The sequence below is a fragment of the Pseudophryne corroboree genome, chromosome 3 (genome assembly GCF_028390025.1).
Source record: "Pseudophryne corroboree isolate aPseCor3 chromosome 3, aPseCor3.hap2, whole genome shotgun sequence".
NCBI lineage: Eukaryota > Metazoa > Chordata > Amphibia > Anura > Myobatrachidae > Pseudophryne > Pseudophryne corroboree.
The window spans coordinates 404,846,107-404,864,252 of NC_086446.1; the positions used below are offsets into that span (position 1 = coordinate 404,846,107).

An 18,146-nucleotide genomic window follows, 5' to 3' on the forward strand; every position below is an offset into this window, starting at 1 on the left:
ATGGCTATGCCAACAGTAAGAGAGATCAGTTTTTACATCATGAATTAGCCTACAGTATATGTATGGGAGAATGACATTCACTTTTGTTTTTGTTTTTATATTTAATGCTACAGAGCTGCGTTTGCTTAGTATAGGATACATGAAGGTAATGAATTGGTAAAGTGGCTGTTGTGATGTCATGGTCCTCATGGAGTCATTATAGCCTGCTCCCCTATTCTTACCAGCCTCCATTTTTGCAGCAATACTTTGGATAAATGAGCTGTATTCCGGAGATTTCTCCTAGATGCCACACGGTTCTGTGTGGGACTCTGAATGCTGGGACATACCACAACAGACCATCTTTTCCTGTTATGTGTGCAGAGAGCTTTATCACAATGCGTAAAACAAATAAATCCTGAATTTCGTTTACTGACAAATTGTGTTCTGTGCTCCTGTATAGAGAAAGTTTTACAACAATCTTGTTTAGCCACACATACTTTACACTTACAGTCCCAGCCAGCTATAATGTGAGGTGAACAGGTTGGTTTTATTCTAATTGCTGTTAAGCAGCCCACAAGTAAAAATGTATGTGGAGAAATAAAAATTCATAGCCAGCAATCATGTATATATAAAGTCCATACAATATACTGTATATAGGGAACACATTTTTATTCAAACAGGCCTATAGAATAGCAATGGGTAAGATGTGTTAAACACTTGTTTTATGCTTTATAATGGTGCCTTTAAGTAAATAAATAGGCTTATTTGACTAGCTGCAACAGTTAAACAAACAGACCTCATTTGACCAATGTGTTGCAATAGTTCTCTAGTACACAGAACACATCTGACAAGTATACAAATGCTGTACATGATATTTGGCTAGTAACCAGAGCCTAAGGAGTTATTCACCTGCTGCTGTAGAGAAAAAAGAATTTAGGTCATGTCTGTCCTTCCAAACAATGCACAGGCCTCTCCTGCATTGCATTCCAACAGGCAGAGGTCACTGAACTTTCCATTTGTTGCTGGAGAGCTACATAGACTATGCATAGAATAGGCAACTGCACGTGACAGTATTGTCTGCTCTCTTCTATGCTGGGGATCCTGGATATTTTCTCTAGAGAACCAAGACTGTGGCTGCAGGAAAGATCTCAAGATGTCTATATCCACAGCACGCCTTTGAACAAACAACTTCCATTTTGGTTTTCAATAACACAAATACCAATGTTTGGTAAATTACCGTATTTTATTCTTTAAAATGTAGTGCTCTTTAATTTTATGGAGCATGGAGAGGAATGCAAAACTACTGTATTTATAAGTAGTTTTTATTTAATTGCCAGTGAAGTAAACAACAACCTCTTTCAATCATACAGTGGGGTCAATCAAATTGGCTGCGATATTATCGCAGCAGCACTTTACGGCGGGCCGAATTTGCACAAAACTGCTCGCTACCCCATAGAGGTCTGAGCAGCTTTGTGCGAATTGGGGCAGATTTGTGGCTGCGAAGGGTGCGAGATCAGGTGCCGTTGCCGGCATTTAAACGGCACTTTGCACCCTTCAAAGCTAATTGGACCGACCCCAGTATGTGCTAATGTAAACAGCTATCCCTTGTCTAAGTGTTAATGGCACTTTTCAGCTCTTACAAATTCTAATTTAAAAAAAACAAACAACCACACCAGCATCATTATACTGTAAGAATTGGTTTTTTTTATTATTGCTTGCACAACATACAAAAGCAGGAAAACCTGCAGTTTAATGATCAGAAATCTTACAGCCAAAGAACAGTTCCAGTGTAGAGAACGTTACAGAACAGAAACACACAAAGCTGCAATTACATACTCAACTCAGATACAAAGATTTTCAGAAATCCAACCACTTCTTAAAAAATATTTTTGTAAAGAAATCCTGCACAATGGCACAACAGTAAACAGTAAGGAACCCCACATCATGGCAGTCCAGATATGAGAGGCAAAAATACATTTTATACATAGGAATTTATACACTTCATCAAACTATTGTTATATGTCATATGGCAATCTGTACTTGTAATCTCTCATTTTGTCAGGTATAACGGTAAGTACTGAGTTGGTTGGGTGGCTGGGGAAAGAGAAGGCTGGGTCTATGGCTTGTAGTACATTGTGTCAAATGTAACTAGGAGAGAAAAGGGACACGTTCTAAAGAATGAGTCTGATGGGTAAACTTATGTCTCCCTTACCCACTACATTACATAAGCGATCTTAACCAGTGGAAAGCGCCAAGTATGCCATGGCAAAGCAGTCATGCCAGCAGTGGAGAGACGCCCAGAACGTGTGACTTCTTTCCCAGAGGCTTTCCAGGGTAAATAACCTTACAGCGAGCGCAATGTTTTTCCTAGATGGTACAACACACTGCAGTAGCTACATGTAGTAGACAATACCCTACTGAAACTACAAGTGTGTTTCTTAATGTCTGAATAATACACCTCACTTATGATGGTCTGTAATCGTTTGCAGAAAGTGATAAATGGAACATACTCTCTGCGTACAGATTGCTTAGCACAGATCCCACTTATTCTTGGGTGTGGATTATTAGATCTACACTAAAAAGATCTACAGTCAATAGGTCGACCACTAATGGTACACATGCATTAAGTCGATAGGGTCAAAAGGTTGACATTGACAAAAGGTCGACATGAAAATGGTGGCCACAAATAATTTTTTTGGAGGGGGGGGGTGTTTTGTCACTTTTCTGCAACAAACAAGACCCATTAGTGTACTGCGCCCCCTCACAGTTTATGGCAAGGTACTGCTGCACTCGGCACAGACTATTATACCCAATCGTAGTCCACGTGGATGGTAAAGTGTAAAAAAGTTGAAAAAAATCAAATAAAAATCTTGGGTCTACAATATGTGTCGACCACGGTCATGTTGACCTTTTGACCCTGCCGTCCTAATGCACGTCTACCATTATTGGTAGGACCTATTGACTGTAGACCTTTTTAGTGTTGATTTATAGTCCGGACCCCCTTATTCTCACCACTACTCAATGTAATTTATTTAAAAACCTTAAATCATCAAATGTACAAGTCTGATGAGGTCATAAAACTATGTGGTGCCAGTCTTTGGTGTTTTAGAAAACAAATGTTCCCATCACAGCTCGGGAACATCCAAATAAAAAAATACATTAGTAGAAATGTAGAAATCTTCTGTGGCCAAATGTTCAGCAAGCTCTTGGAATAATAACGCCTCAGTGACATGAGACGCTATATTATGTTGGTGCTGAATATTAATCTGGCTTTTTTTAGCTAGCGATAGCTATACCAGTTTTTAAACATGTTTAATATATCACCAATATCATACAATTTAACCTTTTAAGCAAATATATTTACAGATTTTATTAGGAGCTCCTACTCTGGCCAAACACAATCTGTGGTGTCAAAATGAACGCAATAATAAACTGATTGAAAATGATGGGATTGTACCCGGATGTATGGAAATATGCGGTCAGCAGGTGACAATAACAGACTGTAGAGTGAAGCTGTCTGCCCCAGTGGGTGTGACTGGAGTAAGTTCCGGAAGCGGGTATGAGGATCAGTGTAATCATAATGTTGCGGGAAATCCACAGCGTTACTATTAAAAAGCTCTAGTAATGTATATGTTTTATCTCCAGTGGGTACCCAGCCTCAGATGTGACAATAGACAGAACTGCTGTATAGAATTTTTACAATGCATAGCTCTAAAGGGCAAGAAAAATCTCTCTGCCTGAAAATGTTATCAACAAATAAAAACATTAAAAAACAGCATTGATAACAAAGCAATATTTTAAAACAGAAATAAAATAACAAAGGATTGTTTTTTTACAACAGTTACATTGGTTAATGCAGTAAGAAAATGATCAGTGTCATACCCACAATGAAGGCAACTCACCATACCGAACAATGGGGCTTCCATATTGGAGGCTGTAGCCTATAGCGACCTATAACATTTACTGGAGGTTAGGAAATGACCATGGTTGTTAGGGGTAAAGGGGCCCATACATCAACAATCTATTTGCAAAATCCTACGTTTGGTGAGGATTGTGTCTGACAATTGGCAAAATCCGACATGTTGGATATCCTTGATTTGTGAAATCCAACCCAAAATTGATCAGAATCAGCGAGTCAGGGATTTCTAACATGTTGTATCAGAATGGCCATTGGGGAATTGTGGATTTGACCGACTGATATATAGACCCTTTTAGAACATATTTGCGCACATGGCCCAGTTGTGTGAAAAGTGACATTCTGCAGATATGATGCAGTGTTCAAAGACAGTAAGGAATATGAGGGGGAGATGTATCAAGCTTTGGCGAAAGATGAAATGGAGTAGTTGCCAAAGCAACCAATCCATAATCCAAATTGTGAAATTGGCAGTGCATAGTCAATGCATAGTCCAACCTTACACCACATAAAATCCATGTACAGTAACACCGTAGCTAGGGTAAGCTGAAGTGCTGCTCCAATAATGTGTGGAGAAATGAAAGCGTTGCCACACCTTTCCTGTCACTCTATTGCACAGTTTTCCATAGCTGCCAGGTTTTCCATGGTATTCCTATACCTGCTCTATATGTTAGTAAAATATTAGGCTCAGGGTAGAATATCTATTATCTCCTTGGGACAGATGTTTGTAGTTTAATGGACAACTTCCTGTACACATTGTACATACTCACTTGTGTAATAAACAAACTCAATTTTTCTGCATTGTGTAAACAAAGTAGAAATGCGGCAGAATTGGTTATATTCATGTGTAACTAGCAATCAAGGGAGCATTCCAGCAGCCATGTTCTGTCTCTGCTACTTGTGCGTTGGATTCATTTTTAACAATGTTAATTCCTCATAAATGATTAGGAAACGCAGACAGCTTGCCTGTGGCATGGAAACACAACAGTGCTCAGAAAGAACTCTTATTTTCTGTCATTTACTAGGTCTTGTTTTAGCATTAAATAGGCACAGACCATTCTAGAACTTCACATGTCAGCGGGAAACAGGAAAAGGCCTTGTACTGTTCCACAGGAAAATGGTAAATTGAACAGGTAGCATTAAATTGCGATATCCTGAAGTCTATTTTTAATTCTTAACAAGAACAAAACCATATTGCACATGAACAGAGGATTTACTTAACTGAAGGGGTTTTGTATACAAATTAAAGTATTTTGGGATGCAGTCATGCAGGGACTCAAGTACTTCTAAGCACTAGATACAAAGTTGCTCCAAAGCAAATAGAAAATGGTTACATCGCTGGAACTGTGGGATCATGTGATAATATGTGCACACTCTATTGGCCCATTAGCACGATTTAGGTTTGTGTGGTACACAAGTGCTTTACAGTGGTAAAACCAGTAAAAACACAAACAAACACATCAGTGAATGTTGTGCCTGAAGAAATTAATCGAAGTTTGCAAACTGCCAGTTCACGTTTCTGAAACGGAACTAAATCGTTAGCAAGATGTTATAGTATGACATATTATAGATCAATATGTCACAGCAAACCTATTAATGAAGGGTAGCAATACTCATGGCTCATGCAGTGACAGTGAGCTCTAACATTACAGTTGAAAAGAAGCCTAAATTAAAACCCAAAGTAAAAAAACAAACAAATAATAATAATAAAAAAAAAAAAGTAAAATATATTATGAGGTACGGTCCCTCCAAAGCAACAGATAAAAATAAAAAAGCCTTGATTTCTAAGCATCTTAGACAGACTTTATTCTCACTGTAAAGATGGCTCTGAATGAGGTAAGCATAACACACTCACTCTAAAGATAGACACAGAAAATATTGTTTTCACATTATTAAAGACTGGACATGAGAAAGCATGTTCACAGATCACTACTGATGACGTTAAAGATTCATGGTAATTTTAAATGCCTTTGGCACCAATGACCTATCCAGAATTTTTTTGAGAAAGTGCTAGAAAAATCCTGAGAATTTTGTATATATGAGCCCTCTGAGGGACATCCTCTTTCCCCTGGAGGGACCGCACCTTTCAACTCTCAAATGGAAAAGACAAAACCTGATATATACACAAGAAAGAAGAAGAATAGAAGGGCCTGTGGCCTCTCTCCATCTTAGAGCAAGCCCCTCACAAAACTTGTGTCTAGATGGACAATCAGCATCCTCAAAAAAGACATTTCTTTTCGGGTGTTCTCAAAGATAATTCTGGGGTCATCTGACTGGCAGCGTAGGCAATTCGGTGCCATGACCATGGCAAGATTGTTGACGTCCATCTTTGTTATGCCAACATTTGAAGGCTGAGAGAAAATCTGTTTTGGCAAAAATATGAATTAAAAAAATTACAAATTAGACTTTCATGGCATGTTTTTATATATATATATATATATATATATATATATATATATATACATATACATATACATACATACAGGTTGAGTATCCCATATCCAAATATTCCGAAATACGGAATATTCCGAAATACGGACTTTTTTGAGTGAGAGTGAGATAGTGAAACCTTTGTTTTTTGATGGCTCAATGTACACAAACTTTGTTTAATACACAAAGTTATTAAAAATATTGTATTAAATGACCTTCAGGCTGTGTGTATAAGGTGTATATGAAACATAAATGAATTGTGTGAATGTACACACACTTTGTTTAATGCACAAAGTTATAAAAAATATTGGCTATAATGACCTTCAGGCTATGTGTATAAGGTATATATGTAACATAAATGCATTCTGTGCTTAGATTTAGGTCCCATCACCATAATATCTCATTATGGTATGTAATTATTCCAAAATACGGAAAAATCCCATATCCAAAATACCTCTGGTCCCAAGCATTTTGGATAAGGGATAATATATATATATATATATATATATATATATATATATATTGTCAAAAATAAGGAGAGCGCACCAGTGAATAATAATAAAAGGTAACACTTTACTGTGTAAATATCCACGTACATGAAAGTTGAAATAGATGCACTTAGCCAGTTCTCCGATAACTGCCGCCTCGGACTGAACCCTCTGCTGGCGGAGTACTTTTCACGGAGAAGTCGTCTGCTCTGTTCCACGCGTGGCTTGCATCTGCAGACGAAGTCGGTCTCCCGTCTGGAACAGAGCAGACGACTTCTCCGTGAAAAGTACTCCGCCAGCAGAGGGTTCAGTCCGAGGCGGCAGTTATCGGAGAACTGGCTAAGTGCATCTATTTCAACTTTCATGTACGTGGATATTTACACAGTAAAGTGTTACCTTTTATTATTATTCACTGGTGCGCTCTCCTTATTTTTGACATTATTTAGAAATCCCCAACTCCTGGCAGGAGTGGATGAGCGGGCACCACATGAGCTAATAAACTCTGGACTCACTACAGTGTGCGCGGATCAAAATTCTATATATATATATATATATATATATATATATATATATATATATATATTACACAAAGTCCACGGCACTCCCAAATCCCTAAGAAGGCTGGAAACAAAACTGAAAAAGCCGGTGCCCTCCCAATGGCGACAGCGGAGCTGCGGCCCTTAGAATATTCTGCAAACACGGGCGGCACTCACGGCGTATGAAATAAAGACAGACACGGGGGTCTGATGTTCAACGTTTCAATGTCATATCAGGATCCTGACGAAAATGCCGATATGACATTGAAACGTTGAACATCAGACCCCCGTGTCTGTCTTTATTTCATACGCCGTGAGTGCCGCCCGTGTTTGCAGTATATATATATATATATATATATATAAAATCTATATCTATCTATACATACATACAGTTTAATGGCTCAGCATTACAGTACAATACAGTATGTAGCAAGTGGCAATATAGCAACTGTAGAGTGTGGTGTAACATGTCAATATTATGTCGAAATGTTCTGAGTGTCGCCATTCCCAACGTTGACACTAACAATGACAACATTGACAATGTCATTTTAGGGTTAACCTAACTCTAAGCCTAACCCTCCCTGCATCCTAACCCTCAAATCGTGTGTCGCCACTCCCAATGTTGACATTGCGAAAGTCAACATTCTGAACGCCGACATTCAGAACATGTGGATATTCTGAAAGTTGACATGATGACTGCATACCCTTGCTGTAAGCACAGGCAAGTACCTCACACGCCAGAAAATACATAATGTATTTGCAAATGTAATCAGATGCATTTATAATTAGAATATCTGACTCTGGAAACAAAGGCAGACACAATACTCCCTTGCTTTGAGAAATGATATAAAATTACAAATAAGACGTTTTTTTGGAGAAAAGTGGAAAGACTGTAAATTAATAGAATACAGAAGGTAGACAAATATGTTATGGCAGACTGTGCTTAGGGGTTTCATAATCAGTTGTGCATCGGATGTGCCTTACAGTTCTACCTTCAAATTCACAATAACGGATGTGCAGATGGCCCACAGACTTGATTAATGTGGGCATGTACTTCTTTATGTGCAGACCTGTAAAAATAGGTATGTAGATGTGCTGTGTTGTGTAAGAGACCCCCCCCCCCCCCCCATGTTGCCAACATGTGGTAGTTATTATACATCATGATCCTGCTAAAATGAATGGTTTCCAATTCTAACAATTCAATTCTCTGTAATTAGAATGTAAGCTCTCATGAGCAGGGCCCTCCACCTCATGTGCTTTGGCTTCCCTTACTTACAGTATACTATCATCTACTCCACAATTCAATGGCACCCAACCCTTGGTTTTTGCCACCCTACTGCTTATTTGAGTGCTGTAACCACTGTCACAGCAATGTTTATAAACCATGTACATGTCCTGCATTGTCTTGTTATTTAAGTTAATGTATTCCTGTGTGCTCATTTGTTTATGTCCTTAGTTATGTACTGCGGGATCCTTATTAAAGGATAATAATAATAATAATAATAATAATAATACATACACAAGCTCTTCTAATAAGACTGATTGTTACCCCTCTTAAATACAGATATCAATTTCTCTCAGGGATCTTACTTAATGTATTATTAGAAAATAAAACTATAAAATGTGTTCATAGGGCAAATTCAGTCCTCACTATTGTATTTTAATTTTTTAAGGGCTGTATATTAGCAGTCTTATCTTTGTTACTAACAGATCTCTTATCCAAAAGAAAAAAGGAATAAAAATCCATGAATATATGTAATATGCTAAAATCATGAAACATTTCTGGGCATATGTATCAAAGCTTGGAGAGAGATAAAGTGGAGAGAGATAAAGACCAACCAAAAAGCTTGTAATACCCCTTTTGCCCCTAAACTTCTAACCCGGGTCCAAGTTTGGTGCGATAGGGTATACCTGTGTTGTGTCACCTGGGGATCCGAACATGGCAGCTACCAGGGTCACCCCGGGTATCCCATGACCTGGGTCACGCTAAACCCTTATGGAGAGCTGGATCACCGGTACTTGGTGATGATGTTATCTCGAAGCACCGGCAAACTGAAGATTTGGCAATAATCACGGTCTAGGCTGATGTGAAGTGTTTTCAAGCCACTGTACGACGGTTTAAAACTATTTTAAAAACTCAGGTCAGACCAAGGTATTTTGGTGGTAAAGGGGTATAACTGCCATGTTACAGGCAATAAGTTTGAAGAATGACAGTTAGGAGCTGGTTTGTTGCTAATTTACCTCTTTCCACTTTATCACTCTCCAAGATTTGATACATATACCTCTTAGTTTCACAGATCTGCATTGTCGCACATATAATACTTGCCATTGTTCCCTTTTAGAACCTGTAACGACTTAGCTAAGCTATTTTTAGAGATATTTCATAAGAGTCTTTGCCAGAAACAAAATACAGCAACCTGAAATAATGAGCAGTCACACAAAACTTAATCTGTGCAGTCCAACAAATTCTGCCATAACTAGATAGTGTGTTTCACCTAGTATGTAGGCACCTAGTATTAAAAGCTACAAGTAGATCTCAATAATACCCTGTCACACCAAAAACCTGGGTCTGACCTGGATTACTGAACACAGTTTCAAGCTGTGTCCAGCTGCTTGAAACTGTTCACCTGCAGGCTGGACAGGGGTTATTGCCAGGACTTCCCTTTGCTGGCACTTGGAGATGACATCAACTCCAAGTGCTGGTGATCCCACTCTCCGTTTGCTTTTAGCGTGACCCGGGTCACACAACGCTCCCAGTGAAGGCTACCCTGGTCAGTGCCAGGTTCAACCCTGGTAGCGACCAGAGTTGGATTTCCGGTAACACATCCTGGGTAGACCCTTTCACACCAAACCTGGACCCAGGATGCCCTGGCAATAACCCGGGTAATAAGTCTGGTGTGAAAGAGGTGTAAGTAAATACATCTAGAGAACTTCCAGCAGAAACAAAATGTGTAACTGTACTAAACCTGGGAAAACATCAGGAAAGAGCAGATAAAGAAAGCCCTGCACTTATAGGACAATAGCATACCTGGAGGAAGTGGATGAGGTAACACAGAACCAGCCTGTTCAGGTCGGGAAGTTGGTGCACGACAGACACTGCGGCATCAGGATTCTCATAGTTACTAATACACTGCTTGTAGAACTGCTGCGGTATCAGAGGCTCCTCCAGCTCTCGATACCAAAGCTTCAAAAGAGATGCTAAAAGAATGCAATAAAATGCATGTTACCAAAGTACTGACAGCTAGAGCGTTATTACTGACCAATAACAAACTGTAATATTTGCTTTCTGTGCAAGACATTTGCATAGAGGATAAAAGAAAATAGTTACAGAACACGGTCATTTCCCATAGAGGAACAAGATCATCAGTCAGTCAAAACAAACAAAAATAGCTAAAAATAATTTTTGCAAACCACAAACCTTTGTGTTATATACCATATAAAAATACTGCTCCATTGCTTCCCATTTAGTCATCCTTAATCCACATCAATATTTGATTGCTCATGACAAGTCATACAGTGAAAACATATTTGGAGAGGTCATATAACATGACAAATAAGTAATTGGGAAACATGACAATGTGCAACACTATGGCCATCACTATACCAAATTGATTTTTAAGTCCTTCTTCTTGTTTGTCTCAGTTTGGTACAGGAGCCCTGGATTTTAGATGGTCCCATGAAGCTGTAACTTTCCTATATTACCAGGAAAACCCTCTCTATAATGGTCAATGAATCCCTTATATCTATAGATTATATATTAATAGCAGGGCACAGACAAATGAAAGCTCTTGGTCCATAGATTTGCAGAATTATATTGGCATTGCAATTAAGTCCTTCGTTTAAGAGTTATGTCGCAAAAAGTCTGCTTGCAATTTACAATGCATCACCATTGTGCACTGGAAAATGTGACAGTTGGTGAACTCTCCCTTTACACCTGCCGGGTGACCTGGAACATGTAACCTGCTATGTGGTCTTGAAACTGTGACAGTTATTTGCAGCCACCCACTAAGCGGGGATTTTTCCAACTTCAACCTCTAAGGGGTTGAAAGGGGGTCAAATGTTCTGCCCAGCAATCCTTTGCCCACTTGAAACCAGGCACATCAGTTAGTGAATAATTGGAAATTGAAAACAAAAACAACTTCTGTCTTGTTAATACTTTACCTGACTGCTTTTTGTGCACATATCTTTATAATTATACATCTTGGGATATATTTACTAACGTGTGAGTTTATGGAGCTGTTGTCCATAGCAACCAATCAGATTCTTATTTATCTAGTACCTTCTAGAACAGGGATTGGGAACCTTTGGAACTCCTGCTGTTGTTGAACTAGACATACCAGCATGCCTTGCTAGTTTTGCTATTTGGCCATGCTAGAACTGTGGCAGGGCATGCTGGGATGTGTAGTTCAACAACAGCTGGAGGGCCAAAGGTTCCCCATCCTTGTTCTAGAAGATAATAGCTAAAATCTGATTCGCTAATGTTCACCAAATATATACAAAAGTAAAAAGAAAAACCTATGTAGAGAGAACTTTCAATTCTCAAATTATCTGCGTTACAATTCACAATGCTGGACTAGCATCAGCTAGAACTAAATGATAGCACTGGGAAATATAAATAATTTGTATAACCACTTAAAACATTCAATCTATAGCAGTGGTTCCCAAACTGTGTGCCGTGGCACTCTGAGGTGTGGTGTTCAATAACCAATTCTAACAATTTAAGGTCAATATAATAGGCAAACCAGTGCTTGTGGATTCTAATCATAAAATATGTGGACAACTGGAGGAAAATCCTGTCCCACATCACATATCTGAACCTAATAATGATATATAAACACATCTTATTTAATGTCATATTTTTTTTCTGAATTTCTCCGTATCAAACTTCTGGCCTGGCGGTGCCGTGATAAAATTCTGATATCTACGGTGCGTGGTTCAAAAAAAGTTTGGGAACCACTGAGCTATAGTGATTTATTTATGTGGGCACCTGCCTTTTTATTAAGATGTATCCCTGCAGATTAGTAGTTAGGGTGGGTTTTCCAGCAGGTGAGGCTAAATGGCCTCTTTGTTAGCTATGAATTAGACTAGACTCTGAGGCCTTAGGTAGAAATCTGCAGAGGAACACTGGGGCAGATGTATTAACTTGGAGAAGGCATAAGGAAGTGATAAACTAGTGATATGTGCAAGGTGATAAAGGCACCAGACAATCAGCTCCAATATGTAAATTAACAGTTAGGATCTAATTGGCTGCTGCCTTTATCACTTTGCACATATCACTGGTTTATCACTTCCTTATGCCGTCTCCAGGTTAATACATCTGCCCCATAGTTTGTACAAGGAGTATGCAGAATGCACAAATTTTAACTGAGGGTATATTCATTTACAATGGCCCCATGTAGCACAAGCTCGCAGGACAATACAGTCTACCAGTCTGAGATTTCAGGAATTCCTCAGTGAGTGACTAACTATGTCTGCTAAATCCTGTATATGCTCTGAGTACCTCATTGTTCACTATCCCCATTACAATAAGTCCTCAATAAACAGGAATTATAACTTGTCATCACCATACTAAGTCTTCATATGAGAATTCCTGATAACAGCTAACCTCCACACGTGTATCATCAAGGTAGATCTGCCTTTATCCAACATGCATGGTTATATCATTAATTTAAAATGAACATTCCACAAGTTACATAAAATAGTATTACCATGGCTGATGCTGCAAAACCTGCTCAGGCAATTTCATCATACAATACTGCGAACCATCCCATTTCCCCAAGTAGGCATACAAGAGCCTTGTCATGATTATACTCATAACTTCTTGCTAAAAGAGCTTGAGTATCATGACAGTTTCTTTAAAAAAAAGGTGGAATTAAAAGGAGATGTCTAGCCACACACATCTTACCCCAAAGCAGAAAGTGGTATTTACTGTATATACTTGTACCCCCCACCCGTTACTGATCCCAATACCAGCATTAAAGCACCAGGAACACTGTAGCCCTCTGGGCCCTTTGCGATAATGGTTAAGAAAACTTTTCTTCAAAAAGGAATTCACAGGGTTTGGGACAGAGGACAGTGTGGAATTACTGCTCCAGTCTACACTGCTACACACATTTACCTTACAACTAGAAAAGCACCAAATGTTCGGATAATGATATGCACCATACATCCTTCCTCATCTTCTACCTCTTACATGAATCTGTACTATAACATGCATAGAGACTATCGTCAGATGCTGGCAGGACATGTAATTACCAGGAATGGTGGGGTCTGAGAGAGTGTCTGGAATCCTCCACTGCTCCACCTGCAGTTTTAGTGCATTAACTTCATCAATATCTCCAGGGACCCTAGTGAAGATAACCATTACTTTCATTTAGTACAAGGTTTTGCAATGTAAAAAAAAAAAAAGCCATTTTCTTCTAACAAACAATTCAGATAATGTGGCATGAACTATAAAAGGGAGAACTAATAAAGCTTTACTGCAATCAAATACTGTATTCTACACAGTGATCTGCACTTACACATATCATTTTAAAAGTAATCAAAAAGTTTAGATACTAATGCAGAACAACAAGTCCCAGCAATCCCTTGCCGCCACTTGCTTAGATTTGTGGCTCTATAAGTGCCAACATGTCCCATCAGGCAGACCAGTTCCGGGGTATTAATTCATTGCTTTGTGACTAATGCCATTGTGTACAATACTTGTGAATGGTGAAGCTTTTCCCATTTATTTCTATTAGCCATGCATTTCAATGGGCTTTGAAAAAGCATTGCCTATTCACATGAATGTGAAAAGCGTCAGAGTAAAATAGGCTAAAGTTGCCTTAATTTAATGTAAATCAATTCTAAACAGGTTGAAGAATTTAGAGAATGAATGATTTCTTCATGAACTTAGGTGACTTCTGAATAAAATCTGAATAGATTTCCCTTAAATCAGCAGCGCCTACCCCAGAATCACAATAACATATAATAGGGTGCCAGTATTTGATGCAGCCATTCTGTTAATAATGATGTGACAACAGAAATTACATTAGTAGAATTTATGTCCTAGAGCAGTAGTTCTCATCTCCAGTCCCCAAGTACGCCCAGCACGTCCTGTTTTGTGGATTTCTTTCATCATGCACAGGTCAGTTTAGTTATTTTACTGCATCAGTAGTATGCTACCTACTTCCACAGACAGAAAGGCCCAACAACCTGTGATAACTGAGGATGAGACCACTGGCTCAGTAACAAAAACACAAAGCAAAATGTATTTGTGTGTTGAAACAGTAAAATGGATACACAATGGTCATAGAAATGAAAATAAGAAATAAAAAGACAATGGGCTAGATGCATCATCGCTTGAAAGTGATAAAATGGAGAGAGAAAATGTACCAGCCAATCAGCTCCTAAGTTTCATGTCACAGGCTGTGTTTGAAAAATGGCAGTTAGGAGCTGATTGGCTGGTTCTTTTTCACTCTCCATTTTATCACTTTCCAAGTGATGATACATCTGACCCAATGAGCTTTGTGCAATCAAGAAGATAGCCAACTAAAACGTAAAAAAATACTTAAATCACACTACATGTGTTTGTGTGAAATACACACCTAAATATTCCCTCTGTCCTTTCACCTCCCAAGGCCAACACCTGCTGTGAGAGCTGCGTCTGTACCCATGGTAGCCGGCGATCAGGGTACACTTCTTTCTGTCTTTCCATAATCTCTTCCAGGGAGCTACCAAACAGAGAAGGGGTCAAGATGGCATCTTTAGCTTGCTCTATTTCCTCCAGTGTCGGCTTTCTCAGCCCCTAGGATAATAAAAGTAATAATAACAAAAATTAAAAAAGAAGGCTTACCAGCTTCTTACCAGGTACAATGTTACAATTGTCATTAATGTAAGCTTAAAAATAATCACATGCAATAACTATCAAAGTGAGGACATGCAAAAAAAAAGGCACCAGTCTCAGCTGTTGTTCCCTAATATCACATCCTGGTGCTACCTGTAATTCAGAGCCAGTCTCAGCTGCTCTTCCCCAATATCAGCCTATTGCCCAATTTTGTCTCCACAACCTAGGGGGTAATTCAGATCTGATCGTAGATGTGCGAAATTTAGCACATTTACGGTCAGTTTCTCTGACATGCGCGGAGACGTCCAGCACAGGGCTAGTCCGCCCCACATGTCAGGCCCCCCCCCCCCCCCTCTCCACCCGCAAGGGTGCAAAAGCACTGCACAGCGGCGATGCTTTTGCACCCGGCGAGTAGCTCCCTGCCTGCGCAGCCTAGCTGTGCTGGCAGGCGGTTACCCGCCACGTCCCGGGTTGCAGCGGCTGCGTGTGGAATCACACAGCTGCCAAGGCCCGCCCCCGCAACAGCGTTCTAACGCCATTGGCACGCCCCCTCCTGCCCCGAAACCACCTCTGCCTGTCAATCAGGCAGATGCGATCGTAGTCTTGAGATGCTGTTAGCTTCTCACTGGGCTCCCAGGGTGCGCGGGCGCACCCCACAAAGGGATTCAGACTGCGATTGCTGCCGCTGCAGCGATCCAGTTTGAATTACCCCCCCTAGTTTCCAGATCTCACAGTATTGTTCCATTTTACAGCACCCCTGGTCTCCAGTACCAGCCTCTGGAACTGCTCCTTGATATCACAGTACCCCTACATTTTGCTGTAGCCTAATTATAATTTTTGGTCTCGGGAGCGGTTTCCTGATCATTTATTAAGCTTCCTATTCTGGTTCTTTACTTGGTCTTAGTAGTGGACAGTGGTTACCTGGTCTATAGTGCTTTTCTCTGGCAACGCATCAAAGTAAGACTCAATTTTTAGGTACCAATGTTGCTGGCAGATGAAGGTGCAAAAGAATGTTCCCCACAGGAATGATCTATTAGTAACTAGGGTAACGTATCCTCCCTCAGGAGTGGCCTCTGATGTAGGCAGACTTTTACACTCCTTTATGTTCACAATTGGCGAGAGGTCTTATTGGGTGTAGTATGGTTTGCCGGCGGTCGGGGTCCCGGCGACCAGCATACCGGCGCCGGAATCCCGACCGCCGGCATACCGACAGCTGGGCGAGCACAAATGAGCCCCTTGCGGGCTCGCTGAGCTCGCCACGGTGCGGGCACGGTGGCGCTCTAAGCGCGCCACGCTATCTATTCTCCCTCCAGGGGGGTCGTGGACCCCCAAGAGGGAGAAAAGATGTCGGTATGCCGGCAGTCGGGATTCTCCGGCGCCGGTATGGTGGTCGCCGGAGCCCGGCCGCCGGCAACCTGAAGACCACCCGTCTTATTAATGTGCAATTTTTTTTATTTTTTTAAATAATGTTTTGGAGAATACGCTGATAAAAGACACTGCAGAAACACATACATTGTGCCATAAATGGTCTCCACACCCCCAGTGACTGCAGCTTTCACGTTGTGTATATTTCCATGCTCAGGTTTATTTGCTGGTGACAGGCTTTGGCAGGAAACACACAGCTGTGAAATGTGCCCCTGCTGAGATTTAATGGCATGTCCTTACATGGGGATGTTAAAATCCACAATGGAACCCCAAGCAAAATAAATCAAAATGAACAAAACCGCAGCTCGTGCAGGGAGCAAAGCCCACATGAGATGAGGCCAAAAACGCATGGGACATTATTTATACTTAGTGTGACTTTCATGAGCGGAGTAGGGACCAAACATTGTGTTCCCAGTCACGCACTATGATTTTTTTTTCTATTTACAGTAATTGTGCACAGCAGGTTAAACACAGTGTTATTACTGAACTACAGATGCCAGCAGTAACTAAATAAATAGGCTGGCCAGTATTGTAAGTAAAACTTAAAGTGGAACTTGACTGTATTACATTACTGAAAAGGTTATTCTGAAGTTGCTCAATGAATGCTGCCATACTTCTATAATAGTCTATTCCGCACACATGACCTGTATCAATATTTATGCTACCAGTAAAAATGATCCTTAATCCTCTTAAACAGGCCTCATTAACAAAACAAAAAAATGAACACAGAATTTTCTCTACAGTCAGAACAGCTCCCTCCACTATGAGAACATTTGTCATGCCAGCCTCCACTTAAAGCCCAAATTTAAAGAATAGCTGGAAATCAGTATAAAGTCCAATTTATTACTTACTTTACCAGCTTATTCTTCTTATTTAGACTAATGCTGGGACACACTACACGATTTTGTCACAACTACACCAATACAGACCAACTAAAACGATCCAGAATAAGGGTGATATACACCACACACTCTTCCCAAAAATTGTTTAGTCCCAAATGTTCGTTTATATTCCAAACAGTCTCACCGATATAGTGTCTCCATGCATTATACACTAGACATTGGGCCGGGGACCGTACACACTGCATTTTCTGAATGATACCAAAACCATGGGACAGACATATCTGTAGCACACGCTATAATCAGGAGCCAGGTTTGAGAATGACCATCAGGCCCCGGATTGTGCACACACTACACAACAGTCTAGGGATGGAGTAGGAACAGGGGCTGTGTGCAGGAAGCTAGGTGGGTTTTATGAAGTTCCAGCACTGGACTGGAACTTTGGAGATACTGTGGAAGCTCAAAGGAAATGCACAGAATGCTAAAGATCTGTAGAACACGGAACAAGTAAGCTGGATAGGACCAGAGGGGCTTGACATAGAAGTCGGTTAGGACCGGTGGAGCTTGAATTTGGGAATGGTCTGAGACCGGTATAATACAAGGCTAGGGTATGTGCAGGATTAAAGTCTGTGGTACTGGGAACAGGACAGTGGTCTATAGAACTAGATTCCTTATGTGGTCCAGGAGTACTGAATGCCAGACTGGGACCAG

The 18,146-nt window shown here is 40.2% G+C and overlaps 1 protein-coding gene across 4 annotated transcripts in view; it reads right to left on the bottom strand.

The window, feature by feature from the left end:
- Window positions 1-1,660: 1,660 nt before the first annotated feature.
- Window positions 1,661-18,146, bottom strand: part of LOC135055744 (rho GTPase-activating protein 39-like) — a 152,292-nt gene continuing 135,806 nt past the window's right edge. For all 4 annotated transcript variants that reach the window (XM_063960155.1, XM_063960153.1, XM_063960154.1 and 1 more), the window contains 4 exons: window positions 14,933-15,132; window positions 13,602-13,693; window positions 10,375-10,544; window positions 1,661-6,255 (listed from right to left, as the gene is read on the bottom strand). In XM_063960155.1, the coding sequence (XP_063816225.1) occupies window positions 6,061-6,255; window positions 10,375-10,544; window positions 13,602-13,693; window positions 14,933-15,132 (657 nt within the window). In that variant the 3' untranslated portion in view covers window positions 1,661-6,060. The remainder of the gene's footprint in view (window positions 6,256-10,374; window positions 10,545-13,601; window positions 13,694-14,932; window positions 15,133-18,146) is intronic.